At 42.8% G+C, this 16,014-nt stretch overlaps 1 protein-coding gene across 1 annotated transcript in view; it reads left to right on the forward strand.

Moving 5' to 3' along the window:
• The first annotated feature begins 257 nt into the window (after nt 1-257).
• cdh13 (cadherin 13, H-cadherin (heart)) overlaps nt 258-16,014 on the forward strand; it is a 279,998-nt gene continuing 264,241 nt past the window's right edge. Inside the window, exon 1 of the mRNA XM_061677140.1 lies at nt 258-404. Within this exon, the coding sequence (XP_061533124.1) occupies nt 360-404 (45 nt within the window). The 5' untranslated portion in view covers nt 258-359. The remainder of the gene's footprint in view (nt 405-16,014) is intronic.

Here is a 16,014-nt window from a genome sequence, read left to right on the forward strand (position 1 = left end):
CAGCAACCAAATCGTGTGACGTCGAGCTTCGTGGAGAAGAGTCCGCTCTCGTGCACCTTCAGACTCCCGACTCCTCCTCCATCACTCCGCCTCCTCCTCGACACCCCCCCCCCCTCCCCCGGCCCCCCCTTCCTCCTCCATAAATCCGCGTCGGCGGTGGTCTGCCTCAACTATCAATCGCTGCGCCGGTGTCAGTGCAGCAGCAGTTTATTGGAGCCAAGTTGGCAGCTGGAGGCGCGCACGGCGGAACTGGTCGCGTCTCTCGAACGGCGGAATTATGAGCAGAGCGCAGGCTGCCTCTTTCGCCCTGTCCTGAGCCCGTGTCCGTTCCACACCGCCAGAAATTTGCACCCAACGCGATGGAGACCGGAGTCCGCATTTTCTTGCTTTTCCTCGTCCACCAGGTAAGAATGAGAAGCGCGTGTCACGTGTGCGTGTGTCTTCAGTTCACGGCGGCTTCCAAGTTTGTTCCGAACGTGCGACGAAGAAAGCGCATTGTGCACCGTGGACTCGTGCACCTTGCCGCTCTCGCAAGTTCTCACGGTCCCGGCGGGTGAAAGGCTTATCTGCATGACACGAGTCATTTGGCTCTTCTGCATGACAATCAAAGCAAGAAGACAGATGAGGAGGGATCATTAGGGTGAGCGCGCGCAGCTCATTGCGCCTTAGTCCTTGTCCCCAGTCACATCTATATTCCACTCAGACACCAACTTGAACGTTTCTTTGCCCCCCCCCTTACCACCACCCCATCTCTCTCTCTCGCTGTCTGGTAAAGAGGAAAGAGAAGGACCAAGTGAGTGAGGCGGCGGCGGGGGCTGTCAAAAGAAGCTGAAAGTAAGAGGGAGTTATAGCTTGGCTGCTCTATTTGTTGGGTATTATTATTATATGTTACAGAAATAAGTCTCTCAGGATGCTGAATAAAGACTTCCTTTCCCACTGTGATGGAGCCAGTCCCCTGTTTGAGATGATGTTATTGTCGTAAAAAAATACAAAATAAAAAGGGACGCCATCCAGTTGTCTTTGGAGGGGACATTTTTTTAATGTGAGGGGAGTGAAAAACAGATCGACGTTCAGACTCGCATGGGTTAAAGTTCCATTCTGAGCTTTTCCCTGACTTTTGACGTCCTTGCTAATAGTTTAATAAAACAATTGACAAGCTCCTGTGAATAGAAATACCTGGACTCCGTGGGCACAATAAAAGTGCAATATCAAAAATGTAAAAAATATTGTTTCTGCACACTTTTGTGTATTGTGCCAGCATTGAGGATAGTTCTCTCAAACGTTTTGTCTTTTGCTCGATAATAACTGTGATACAAAAAATATAACTGAACATATTTGCGCTCAAAACTTCCCGTGAATAAATTGGAATCGTTGCAAAAAAAATACTGCGTCTTACTGAGAGGTGACTAATATTTTGCCGAGCGACCAAAATATTTGTATCAATCGAAACTGAGCTGGATTCTCTTTATTCTTAACACATGAACTATAGAGTGGAACGTGCCTCTGATCCACTCCTCCCCCAAAAGTTAATATGTTCCAAAATAGTATGTAATGCGCATACTGTACAATCTAAAAATCTTAAATGAATAAAAAAAAGCACCAAATCCAACAAGTGGTAAACATTTTGAAGACAGCTGTTGAACATTGTCTCACTCGAAGGTTGTACTTCATTTTATGGCTCAAGAGTCTGAAAAGAAACTTGAAGCTCCTTCGTTAATCGGCATAATTTGCGTGTAAATCTGATTGTGACATGAGTCATCTACACAATCGAGGCGGAGAACCACAATGTACATGTTGATATTTCTGCCAGTGCAAAAATGATCATTCTTGACAAAACGCATCCAAATGCTCTCCGACTCGACTGCACCGAGATTGCAAACCAATTGTCTTCCTCTTTCACATGCCATATTAATACTGGCTCGTCAAAACCGGATCAAAGGAGATTATTTATAGAATCGCTCCTTGTATAATCGTGCTTCACAATAAGATACAATATGTACATATCATCTTCTCCTCTACTACAAATCCATGTTCCCCCCCCCCCCAAATGAAAACTTGAGTACTCTCAGCGCGCGGAGCACCGTTTCGGAAAAAGCTCAGCACAGCTGCAGGTGGAAGAATCTTTCCCACCTTTCTTTTAACCCCTTCCGAGCCTAATTGCCATTCAAATTCCTTCTTCCTTCCCTGTCCATCTCACGTACCCCGCCGCAGTTTCCTATCTTTGAGGCTTTATGAGTTTCATCACCGTTGAACTCCTTGGCTCGCACTTGGGCATTGGAAGATTTGGACATGATCGGCATTCTGCACAATGGACTGTTGAAGGCAGCGAGGGGAGGGAAATGTCCAATGTGATGGGAAAAGAATCATTGAAAAAAACAGTCCATCTCACTCACTCAGCAGGTGACATACGTACTCCGCGCTGACACGAACGTACGATACTGCATATTGAAAAACACCCTCTTCATTCTGGTATCGCCTACTCTCATTTGGTCTGCTGAATATTCACTGCACGGTTCAAGTGACACAAGTCCAATATTTGTGATGCGATTCGACCAAAGGATGAAATGGACAGCCGCCAATGCGACGGCGTTGTAAATGGACAGATCGGCGATACCGACGGGAGCCCGATGTCGTCAAAAGCGCAGATCGACGATATATACACCACCGTCTACCCGAATAACACACCCACGGTGAAGAAACCAATCAACCGACCAATATAGACCATTAAATAAGGGGAAATGATTGGCGACAGCAGCCAGTGGAGAAATGTCAACGTTACGTCCTGTGTGCACATTTCAGGTGTCCGGTAAACACAGCGCTATTGGACGTGGGGCACTTGAAAATATGTACGAATATACGAGTGCAGAAGAGTTGAACTGTGTAAATTCAGCTGGAGAGGCGGTTCACAGATGTTACAATGTCACAAAAGACATTTGCCTCACCGCATCAGCAGAAACAAGCGCGGCGATGAGAGTGTCGCGAGTCGCGTTCAATGCTTACTTTGTCATTTCGACTTCTATCTGAAGTCCCGAACTACAGTCCAGTCTTATCAAATGACAAAGAGGGATGTTATGCCAATAGGTGCACCTTCTGCTTTCCTGCGGTTTCACCACGAAGAACTTTATCCACGGAGCTCTGCCATAATCGCGACAGATCCCAATGAATCCTTTTTTTCACGACCTCTGGCAGATTATTCCTCCCAAGAATGCTCGTGCGTGCGATCGGTGTCCTTTCAGACCTGCGCTTTTTCTTTCTTTACTCGCGGGCTTTTTACAATGGAGACTGGTTACACAGGAACAGGATGATGAGCTACAAAGGCTAATGCTAATACTAATGAGAAATGCCAGTTATTATGGCAGCATGGGTTCTTTCATCCTTTCTACTTGCTTCTCCACAAACTGGATATGCAGTACTGTGCGTTACCCTCGATGTTTTTGTTAGAACAATTCTATAATGCGTAGAGAATATATGTATGCATGTTGAATTGTTCACAACCGTTAACAAAAGAGATAGACGTGGCAAAATTATACAACGAGGATTTTTATTACTGTTATTATTATTATTATGTGCCGAGCATGGGTGACTTTTGCTAAGGAAGGGCTGTCGGCATTTAACCGAACAATAAAAACATGAATGTTTCATAGAATACAAGTCAATAAAGTGTTGGATTGACCCAATGATGTTAGCTGGAAGAATTAGGCCATTACGGAGATCTGGCTGGATCCAGGTCAACTTCCCCGGATGACAACATTTTGATCTTAATATCATAAACTAATTGAGACTGAATCAACGGTGCCTGTGCTGGTTGCTTTTTTTCCTTTGCCGAATATTACACACTCGTTCTGTCCCACTAATAAGTGTTTTTCAATGTCCAAATGTTTTCTGTAAAAGAAATAGACAAACAAATGTCCTTTTCAGCAACACAGCTAAGCGGTGCACCAATTCCTCCTTCAGCGAATCCATTATTCTGACTCGTCCTAGCATGTACAGTACAAGTTTTTCCTCTTTTTGACGGGAGAGCTAAAACTTGGCCGTTGTCTACCGGCAGGTTCCCTTGCGAGCATGTTTGAGCATCACGAAGCTGTGATATGCTATAAGGTCAAACGTTTTCTTAACGCCGCTGCGGGAGGGTGTGACCTTTTGAGGGGAAAAAGAGGACTCTTCTTCCGTCTTGTACCCATTGACCATGCTACCCCCATCACCGGAGAGAGGGAGCGAGTGAATGAGCAGAAGATAGTGAGAGTAGTAATTAAAGTAAATATGTCCCCTCAGCGTTCCATTAGAATCTGCCCGCATACGTTATAAGTGGCCTAATTATGCAAAACGCCAACGGACATTGCGCGTTGACATCGTAAAACGTGCCAAGTGAGAGGGAGAAAAATAACAGCGTGAACCCTGGGTGGATAAATGGCTTATTTGTGAGTAGCTAGGGGAGGAGATGAAGGATTTGAAATTCATGTGTGAAGGAAAAAGCAGTGAAATGCCGCGCTGTTGCTCCGGTTGATCACGCTTTCATCTCAGGTCATTGTCCTCTTGTCAATTTTGTTGTCAGACAAGCACATGAACAAGCAAAAGGTGACAGACGCAGCGTCGAAGCCAAAGTTAAAAAAGAAGAAAAGTCGCCCCGTGAAAATGGTGTATTAGACAGAGATTCTTACTTCACACCCTTTCGCTGTCCACACTTTGTCTCCACCAGCCACCTGTGACAAACACCCTGCGTAATCGACTGCACATATTCACGAGGCGGTCACCTTCTCTGTTTGCCTTTCGACTTTCCACATCCGGACACTGGATGTGCATTCCACTCTTCTCCTGCCACATGCACAAGTCTTCATTTGGCAGGAGGCATGCTTATTTTCACCATGATTGCGATGACTCTATGCCATGTTGTGTGCGCGTAAAGCTGCCAGCGACACATTTGGACGAGTCATGTACAAGGGCTTGTATTACAGGGTTTCCGTTTCTTTCAGAAGAATTGTTTTCCAGATAATAGTAGCAAGGTACATGATCCCCTTTCCATGCGCTGGGATGAATGTGTTTATCGTGAGACAGATGCCTTTTTTGTTTTGTTTTCCCGCGACAGACTGCAATGTTGAAGATTTAAAAAGTATTTTCTTGCATGCATTGACATCTCTGATATGAAAATTGGCACACGGATAGCTAAAGTAGTTGGAGGAAGGAGTAGGAAGACATTTTGGTGTAAGAGGGATGGGCTTCAAGGGACATAATTCCCTTGATTGTCTTTGGGGGAAATGAATGATTTATTAAATGTATCTTAAAAAGCTATATTTTCATGCAAGTTCAATGATTTGAACTGGTGTTTTGTACCGAGCATTATAATGCTGTCTGGGGATGGTGTGCCGTCGCGGAGGTCAACATGGATGGAGCTCAACTTTCCAAAGCTGATGTTGTTCTTCTTCACAACACCAATGTGTTCAACGGCACCTCTCCTGGGCCCTCATTTATCGAAGGTTCCACATCCAGAAGTGTGCGTAAAGCGTGCGTCAGGACGATCCCACGCAAAGAATGGGGTTTATCAAATGGGACATATGCGTGGGGACGTGCGTAGATTTACACACAGCTCTGACCGTGCATCAGAGGTGGGAAGTAACAAAGTATTACTATTACTATACTTAAGTAGATTTTTCAGGTATCTGTACTTGAGTATTGATTTATTGATTTATTTTCTGGTGACTTTTGACTTTTATGCCGTCATTTTTTTGAAACACAAGTGTCTGCACTTTTGACTCCTTACATTTTCCAAATGAGCTCGTTACTTTTATGACCTTCTAAAGTTAGCGACGCTGCGACATAAAAGCAGAACGTCGAAAAACCTTTCGCCAGTCAAGTGCATTGATCATAGACATCGTAGATACGAAACTCCCCATTTTTGCCGAGTGCCTGTGGTGACGCGAAACTAGCGAGGGCAAAGTAGGGTTAGTAAGTAAGTAAGGGTTAGTTAGTAAGTAATGCGTGGGTCACCACGCATTACTTACTGGTGTACGTACAGTACGGCCGGCCACGTTTGATAAACACAGATTTCTTTTATACGTACACGCTTATCGCATTTCAGTTATATGAACTAATTTAGGCGGCGCGGTGGCCGACAGGTTAGAGCGTCTGCCTCACAGTTCTGAGGACCGGGTTTCAATCCCCGGCCAGTTTGCATGTTCCCCCCCGTGCCTGCGTGGGTTTTCTCCGGGCACTCCGGTTTCCTCCCACATCCCCAAAACATGCGTGCTAGGTTGACTGAAGACTCTGAATTGCCCGTAGGCGTGAATGTGAGTGCGACTGGTTGTTTGTTTGTATGTGCCCTGCGATTGGCTGGCAACCAGTTGAGGGCGTACCCCGCCTCCTGCCCGATGATAGCCGGGATAGGCTCCAGCACGCCCGCGACCCGCGTGAGGAGAAGCGGCTCAGAAAATGGATGGATGGATGGATGGATGGATGGATGACCCACTTGTTCACCAAATGTCATTATCCCAAATAGTCCTTTGTTGTACACACTTTTCCTGCTGACCCGTGTGGGCCATTTCTCATCAACTAATCCTCTGTGATTGTTCAATATTCCTCCTATTAATCCTCCATTCCGTACCAAATGGTTTTGACTGATATTTATCAGATGATTCAGAGTTCATCTCAAGTGCAAATTCTGACTTGTTGAAGAAAGTAAACAGGGCTTCATTTGAAAAGCCTGCGGTAGCTAAGAATGATAAATCTTCTCTTTAAAGCTGGAGATAACAGCTAGATGTGTCATTATCACCTTGACTTTAAAGCTGTGATGTGCCTTGTTTTACAGGCGCAAATATGATTGTGATGTGAATGCTTTTGAAGCCGTCACACTTTTGCATTCGCTCCTGCGCTTTGTTCAGCAAGGTTCTCTGTGAAGCAATCACATTCTTCTGTTGTTAAACAGAAATGAAGGTTAAGTAGTAAAGAAATCACTTCCGAAAAACCCATTTCATCCACTTGTTTGTCCGTGCGGTGTTTCTAAATAAGCCATGTTTCCCTTCTAATGATCTTAGTCAACCCCAGCCCACACTCACCCTACTTGCTTATGCATCTCAATGGTTTGCTTGCTAGGGTTGTCGTGTAGCTGAACAGGTTTTACAACTAATGTGCTTTTCTCCATCACATCTTATAACAACCTCTTATAAGTGTCTTTTCTTCCTACATGCTGTACCAGAGATATTGCCTAGATGGCGACAAAGTGCCAGTTATTATTTGCAAGACTTCACCAGCATAGGTGCCATTCAAAGTTCAATCTAATATGCAGTTGGAGTGTTTGAAATAAGGTGTGCTGTTTTTGATGTAGGTTTATTGCCATGTGTGTACATGACTGCGTGGCCTCTGTCAAGACGATCCACTGAAGTCATTTAAACCCTTTAATTTGCCTGTCAGGGAAATGGACTGAAGTGTGAGCATACACAGCAGCATATGAGTGCATATGCTTGGGGGTCTCAATTAGCATAGCTCTTTCCACTTCATGTCAGCGTAAGATGGCAATAAAAGAGAAAATAGAGACTTTTTCTGCTGCCATGAGACTCAATCAGTTCACTGCCATCGAAACATTCGATGTATCAGTGATTTGTATTCATGAATTTATTTTTTCAATTAGACATCAATGTCTGTGCAATATGTGAACAATGATGATCTCAAATATTTTTGTTCTTTGATCTTAATTAGCTTTACATGCTATTAGTCACATTTTAATTTTAATTTTAAAGTCATTATTCCAATAAATATAAGAACAAGGCAATAGTAATGCAAACAATTGATAACCTTCAGTTTACCTTTCATTGAGGAAAGCACGATGCAAAGGTGAGTTACAGAATGTCTAAAGATGACATCATGGAAAATTGACTTCTTCTTTGCTTGTATACAAATAGTTGTTTCTATGGAGCAGCAGCACACACATCAGAATCACAATCAGAATCAGAATCATCTTTATTTGCCAAGTATGTCCAAAAAAACACACAAGGAATTTGTCTCCGGTAGTTGGAGCCGCTCGAGTACGACAACAGACAGTCGCTTGACAGAGAACACTTTGGAGACAGAAAGACATTGACAAAAAAAAAAAAAAAAAAAACAGTCACTGAGCAGTAAAGGGTTGCTCGTGATCTGGTAATGCCGGTACATTTTTAATTTTTTTTGACAATTGTGCAAAAAGATGCAGAGCCCTCTAGCACTTAGAGCAGTTCGAAGCGGGAACGGGTTCAAGTGGGAAATTAAACATAGTAACAGGTCAAATCTTTTGCTAGCTGCCAATTACAAAAAATGTGAATGTGTGCAAGCCCTTCTGAATTTTGCTCCATTGTGACATAACATCATGGCAAATTCACTCTACCCATGACCTTCACTAAGCTAGTCAAGGGCTAAGCACTTATCTTGTCAAACCAATCATATAAGCAGAACTGCAGTGTTAGCATATAATAGCAAGAGATAATCAATAATCGTTATCAGCATTCGCGTTTGATAACTGGCACATATTTCTAGGTTTGGCAAAGTTGTCGATGTACTGTAGTGGTATTTGTGTATTCGTCTTCGCCTCTGATCACTACAAGAAGCCAAAGAAAAAGCAAAAAACAGCGATCATGCTGCAAGCCTTGGTAAATTGAGGTCTCCTATAATATCCTGCGTAGGGTTGGGCATCGAGAATCGAGAACCGATTGGAACCGGGACTAACCTTCCGCTTCTCTCGGAACTGTTTAAATTTAACATTTTGGTTCCCAGTTTCGATGCCTAGTCCTCCAGCCGCGAAGAAAAAGTGGCGAAAAACAACGAAGAAGAATGCGCACGATGACGTGCTTGTGCCCAACGGTGGCTGCGTGAACAAAAGTGTGTCTTAATTTTGTTAAAATTAATGATCAGTCGCTTGGAATAAGATTCCATTCTGTGAAGGAGGCTTTCACGATGTGTAGCGTCTGACGCGCTCTGAGCCTCAGCCGACACCGCGCGCCGCTTCAGTGAAGTCAACCCTCAGTCAACTGCGTGAGTGAAACAATAAAGTAAGTCTATGGCAACACTGAGACAGCGAACAAGGTAAACGGTTGCTTGCACTTTTGCACTGATGGTTTTTAGCGTTTATTTTAGTCTTCAAACCAACGTAAGTGCCGATGACAAAAAAAAAAAAGCTTAATTTAACGTTGGGCTATAGGCTTCGTTATACTCGCGCGGACGGTGACCGCGCTGAAGTCACTGCGGCTATCTCGCGCGTAGTTTGCTTTTATACTCGAGCGCAACCCACGTGCGCAGTTTTGAAAATGTACTGCAGTTCACCTCGAAGTCGTGGGTGTCGCTACGGCCGGTATTGGCTCGGAAACCACAGGGTGGAGTTTCCTATGCATTTGTTTGGCCATTTCCGGGAGCCGTTTTTACTTGGAAAGTTACCGTGGAACAGTGTCTGCTAGAACAAATGGACCTAGATGACCAGATGACACGTTTAATTATGCTGCAAAATCGGCGTAGATGGTATGCAGAACCAAGGGGCACGCTGAGTACGTCGTCACAGTATGTGACTAAAACGGACCAATCACGAGAGATGATCTCCGCGGCGTTCGACGTGCAGCAACAATTTTTGCCGTGTGTGTGTCAAGCTACACAGAGGGGCCGGGTGGACCAATTCGTCGGTCACGTGATGCAGTCCATCCATCCATCCATCCATCCATTTCCAACACCGCTTATCCTGGTTAGGGTCTCGGGGCGCTGGAGCCTATCTCAGCTGACTTCGGGCGAAAGGCGGACTACACCCTGAACTGGTCGCCAGTCAGTCGCAGGGCACCTATAGACATGGACAACTATTAGCACTCACATTCGCACCGTCGCTGAGCGGGAGTCAGGCGAGTGCACCACTACACCATCAGTGACGCATATATGGCACAGTAAATGAATTCTATTGTATGATGTTAATGCACATAAAACAAGGATTGTCTTCATTTTCTTCATGAAACCATCTAGTTTACCAACGCCTGACAACTAGCCATTTGCAGGTAGTTTTCAGCAGTGGGGGTTAACACTTACTCTCTCACATGCCAATTTGGCAGGTTGAGTAGCATAGTATGAGTATCTTTAAGGCGGACTATGTCGAAGAGACAAAGTAAAGGCACCAAGGCTTTATGCTTTTTGAGATAAGCTTTATTTCTAGGAGCAATGGGAGACACTCGCCACAAGTTAGCACATATGAGGAACAATGAGGCACCTCATTAACTACAACGGTGCTTGAACAAAAAAAAAACAGTTAGTGAACAATAATAAAATAAACGGGATGGATGAACACGTATACTACTACTGCAACTAGGGAATAATTAACATCTAACATTGACAATAAATAATGACTCTTTAGCAACTATTTCCACAATGCCACTCATGCCACTTAATTGTAGTTTTCTCAAACAGCATCTGAAATAATAAACCAGGCCTATTCAACTGGTGGCTCGTTTGAAATTTGAGGTCCGCTACACTTCACTATTTTGATTTATGTGTTGTAACGTGTGTTTGCAGTGATCTATACAAAAATGCATGTGATGACAAGTTTGTTCAAGTGGATTTGCTGGCCCGCACCAAATCCAAGCAAATATCAGGAAACGCACCAAACAACAGACTACATTGCTATTCGCTAAAAACTTTGGGAAACAAGGCGGGCTTCAAAATGTCTTCATTCAAGCAGTGGACGTTGAAAACCCGCTTTACAGACGGAATGGACTGAAAAGTATGACATTTTTCTGCCGAACGCAACATGTATTAAACCGCCGTGTTTACTGTGTAAAGAGAGCATTGCTGTGATGAAGGAATATAACAAACCGCCACCACAAAGAAATGCACGACTCCTTTCAAACCTTTCCAGAGGGCTCGGCAGAGCAGATAGGTAATTGCAAAGCCTGCTTTTCAACGGAGTCAGGTGGCAATTGGTCTCTTTTGTACAGAGCAAGAAAGAGCCACGATAGCATTGTGCATTGCATGAACGCAAACCAGACAGAAGAGATCTTTTACGAGTCGGAATCAGTAAACAACAGCACGCTTGCTGTCATTGATGAAGGGATTGTTGACAACACAACTAAGCACCTTGTCACTTCAGCTATTAAAAAAAAATGCCTTCCTCAGACAAAACAACTCTTTGAAGAGTGGCAAAGTACTTTGAAAGGATGTTGCAGGAAAGCTTCTGAAAAACCTGGGAAAAGCAGAATTTATGTCTTGATGTGGACCTTTCAACTGATTGTATGGACATGGCCCAGCTGAAGTGCAATGCTAAAATGCAGGTCTTTTTTTCCATCCTATTCAATTTTCTGTTTTAAAGACACTCAGAGAACCCTGTGTGGTGGTTGAGACTCAGAAATCTGATATGTATGATGGTTCTTGTAACGTTAAAAATTTATACAGTCTTGTTTTGTGTGTGCACAGGCGTTTCCATTTAAAAGGGTTGTAAATGTAGTTCTTTTATTAACTAGCTATATTCATATTGAACATAATTATCCAACAACAACATTTTGGCTAGTGAAAATGGTGAGTGGCTAATAACTGTGCAAAAAAGTTATGTCAAGCCCTGGACTTGCGGAAAAAGGGCTTGCGTCAGGGAAGTACTAGTTATTAACGCTTGAAAAAAAATGCGGTAGCTTGAAAATGGATTCAGACACCCTCATTTCTTTGAACACATTGTCTTGGTTCACTTTCACTAGTCACTTTTTCATTGGAAGTACAGTATTTCATATTGTTTGCCAGCCTGTCACCATAACTACCATGTTGCTTGTCAGATTTCAACTGTATATTTTCCTTTCAGCCGGTACAGAATAACATATTTGACGAAAGATTATAACATTGTAAATAGACACTTGTCAAAAGGAGAGTGCCTCGCTGAACACCATGAAAAGATATTTATAGCAGTAATTGTGTCATTACAACACAAATTCAAAACAACGTAAGCAAGTGAATCTGGAGGGATTTCAGTCAAAGGGCTACGATCCTCGAGGGAAAGCTATGGCAACAGTAACGATGAGAAAGATGAGTCTGGCATATGATATATATATATATATATATATATATATATATATATATATATATATATATATATATATATATATATATATATATTTCCATATACCTAGACCCTTTCAATTTCAATTTCATATAATGGAAAAGTTTATTTACTTCCGTAATTCCATTCAAAAAAGTTAAACTTTCATAGATTATAGATTCAGGACCCACAATTTAAACAATTTTAAGTATTTATTTGTTTATATTTCCATAATTTGGGCTTCCAGCTCATAAAACCCATGAAATCAGGAATTCATAAAATTTGAATACTCTGAAGAAACCAGCTCAAATTTGGCAGGCCATAAATGAGGAGAAGGACTGGACTGTTGGCCAGTGGTCTATGGACCTCTTTTCCGAGGCAAGTAAAGTGTGCCTTTCATTCGGGAATCAAGGTCCAAGGGTTTGGAGGAAGACAGGTGAAGAACAGAACCCGAGCTGCTTGAGGTCCAGTGTGAAATATCCACAGTCAGTCGTGATTTGGGGTGCAATGTCCAGTGCAGGTGTTGGTAAACTCTGCTTTCTTAAATCCAAGGTCACCGCAACAGTCTATCAGAATGTTTTAGAGGACTTTATGATTCCTTCTGCTGACAATCTCAATGGAGATGCAGATTTCATCTTCCAGCAGGACCTGGCCCCTGCCCATACCGCCAGAAGCCCCAAAACCTGGTTTGATGCCTATGCCATACAGTGCTTGACTGGCCAGCCAACTCGCCGGATCTAAACTCGATTGAGAATCTATGGGGTATTATCAAGAGGAAAATGAGGGGTACTGGACCCAAAAACAAAGAAAAAATCTGGGATTTCATAACTCCCAGGCAATGCCACAGGCTGATTGCCTCGATGCCACGGTGCATCGAGGCAGTGATTCAAGCAAAGAGATTCCAAACCAAGTATTGAAGATTAACGATCGTTTTGAAAGTGCCATATTTTGATTGATTTAATGTGACCCTAATTCATTTCTTTTTTTTCTGCAAAAACTGAGACGTAAATTATTTCTTTACAGTATTAAAAAATTTTTGAATTCCTGATTTCGTGGGCTTTATGAGCTGGAAGCCCAAATTATGTAATTGTAAACAAAATAATACTTAAAATTGTTTAAATTGTTGTCCCTGAATCTATAATTTATGAAAGTTTAACTTTTTCAATGGAATTATAGAAATAAATAAACTGTTCGATGATATTAATTTTTTTTGGAAAGGACCTGTATGTGTGTATATATATATATAAAGATTATTGTTTTCATTTTATCCCCATCGAGAGGAGCCAGATGAGGTGGCTGGGGCATCTGATTCGGATGCCTCCCGGACGCCTCCCCGGTGAGGTGTTCTGGGCACGTCCCACCGGGAGGAGACCCCAGGGGACGACCCAGGACACGCTGGAGAGACTATGTCTTTCGGCTGGCCTGGGAACGCCTCGGGATCCCCCCGGAAGAGCTTGATGAAGTGGCTGGGGAGAGGGAAGTCTGGGCGTCCCTGCTAAAGCTACTGCCCCCGCGACCCGACCTCGGATAAGCGGTAGAAAATGGATGGATAGATGGATGTTTTCATTTTCTGTGCACTATATATACAGGTTATTGTTTTCATCTTCTGCGCACCAAAGATTTATTGTCATGTGAGGAGGCTTTCAATGTGTAGGTGGTTGCGGTTTGGACTGTTCTTTTCTTGTTGGAATGTAACATTAGTCCAGAGGCTATCAGGACTGTCGGAGAAAACAGTTGCTAAGATAAGACAATGCATGACTTACTGCATATCCAAATGCCAAGTGATGTCCTCAAGAACAGTTTAAATTTGATGTAATTTTGTTTGAGATGAGTTAAAGGTCATGTCAGCCAGGAGAGACTGCTTGTTCATGTTTAGTTTGAACCATCACAAAAATCTGATCTCACTGCTCCCCTCTACCTTTCTTGTGTATTCTTGGCACGCCTGTTCACTTTCCCCCTTTCTGCTTCCTGAGATTGTTGCCCAAATTGACCCAACAACCTCAATTTGGTGTAGAACCTTGGGAGATCACAATTCATGTAAAGGTTAAACATATAAGCCAAAACAAATCATTCTAAATTCAACACAAATGGCATCTCTTCAAAAATACATTCCAACCAGTTTGCCCATTCCTTTGCAATGCCTTTAATTGTCATAACAATAACATGACCTCTACACTTCACACCGATCTGATCGGCCTTATGGGTATCGGCCGATATTGAGCATTTTATGCTGATCGGCTTTAATGTCATAATTCGGCGATCAATCGTTTCCGCAAAAGGCATTTACTCCACGTTGCCATCGTGTACATTATATTTGAATCCAAAGGCTCGTTTATCTTTAGCCTTGTCGCGTGTCATTTGACTTAGTACTGTAAATATCTGACCACCAATGAAGTTATTAAAAAAAAAAAAAACAATATGTGTGGGACAGACAACACGTCTGAGACAGACAACATGTAATGCTTGGATCAGACTACAAGACAAATTTGCTCTTTCACGACTGCACTACGTCAGACTACTGCAATAAAATCTTGTATTCCGATACCACCGCATCCCGTTTTTTTTTTTTTACGCTCATTGGGCTTTATCTTGTCAACTCAAAAGCGACCGGGTACACTTGTTACCATGGCGAGGACAACAAGAGTGGATCGCTCCGACTGTATTATAAGAACAAAATGGGGAAAAAACGTGTGTTGTTGGTCACCGGTGCTCTGGAGAGAACGTTCGTCTGAGGCTTGGTTGAGGTATGGTCATATAATTTTAATACGATACGGCTCACAAACAGGAAACAAAATGTTATTTAGCCTAGCAAGCTACTGCTAGCACTAACGGTTGTACCGGCATTCTGTCGAATCATGCTCTCAAGTTTCGGGGTGGGTGAAGTAATTTAATCAGAATCAGAATCAGTACGACAGTACGACAACAGACAGTCAAGAGATACAGAGTCCTCTAGCACTTAGATCACTTTGAACGACTAATATAGCAATAGTCCGGTGCAATGACCATTGTGCAAAGGGCGCCGAAACTTCAAGGAGTGTATGCAGTTTAAAGTGACTAGTAGTGCGATAATCGTGGACAATGTCGATTGTGCAACTGTTGCAGATACTACTCAGTCAATTGTGCAAATGGTGCAGATGCTACTCAGGCACATGAGTGGCCAGTATTGGTCAACAACAGATATGCAAATAGCGCAGCGTGGCGAGACTACTACAGTGAGTGCGCGAGTCATGTATCATTGGCCCGACAGAAATGTGACAACAAACTCAAGACAAAAAATAAATAAATTGGCAGCATGTTGCAATGGAATTGTAGGTTAGCTGTTTAAGAAGTTGATGGCAAGAGGGAAGAAGCTGTTGGAATGTCTGCTGGTTCTAGTTTGTGTTGATCGGTAGCGCCTACCTGAGGGAAGGAGCTGGAACAGGCTGGTGACCAGGATGTGGAGGGTCCGAGAGGATTTTGCACGTGACTGCATTAATTACAATAAAGTAATTTAATTACAGTACGTTAGCACCCATTATTTCTGTAAAGTTGGTTTGACCTGACTGATTAGAATACATGACCTGACTAGAGCAATGATTTCCAACCTTTAATGAGCCAAGGAACATATTTTACAAGTGAAAAATCTCACGGCACACCAACAAACAAAAATGCCACCAAAAAGTGGAGACATTAATTACTGTATGTACTTCCTGTCATCAAATAGAAGACCATTCTTTTCTTCTGTCTGTCACTATGCCTCACTGGCATAAGTAGATGAACAAAGATACCCGTACATTATTTATTGTAAGTATAATTTTTTGAGCAATCAAGTAAACAAGTATATACAGTAAATGAACAGGTCATTTAAATAGATCTTGTGATCGGATCGGTGATCGGTTATCGTTTTTTTTAAACTCGCTGATCGGTGATCGGCCAAAAAAATCCTGATTGTGTAAAACCTAATGACCTCTTTAGACTTCTAAATATTTTTGTAAAACATCAGCATTTGTTACTGTGCCTTGTTCGCA

Source organism: Phycodurus eques, chromosome 5, assembly GCF_024500275.1.
Source record: "Phycodurus eques isolate BA_2022a chromosome 5, UOR_Pequ_1.1, whole genome shotgun sequence".
Taxonomy (NCBI): Eukaryota; Metazoa; Chordata; class Actinopteri; order Syngnathiformes; family Syngnathidae; genus Phycodurus; species Phycodurus eques.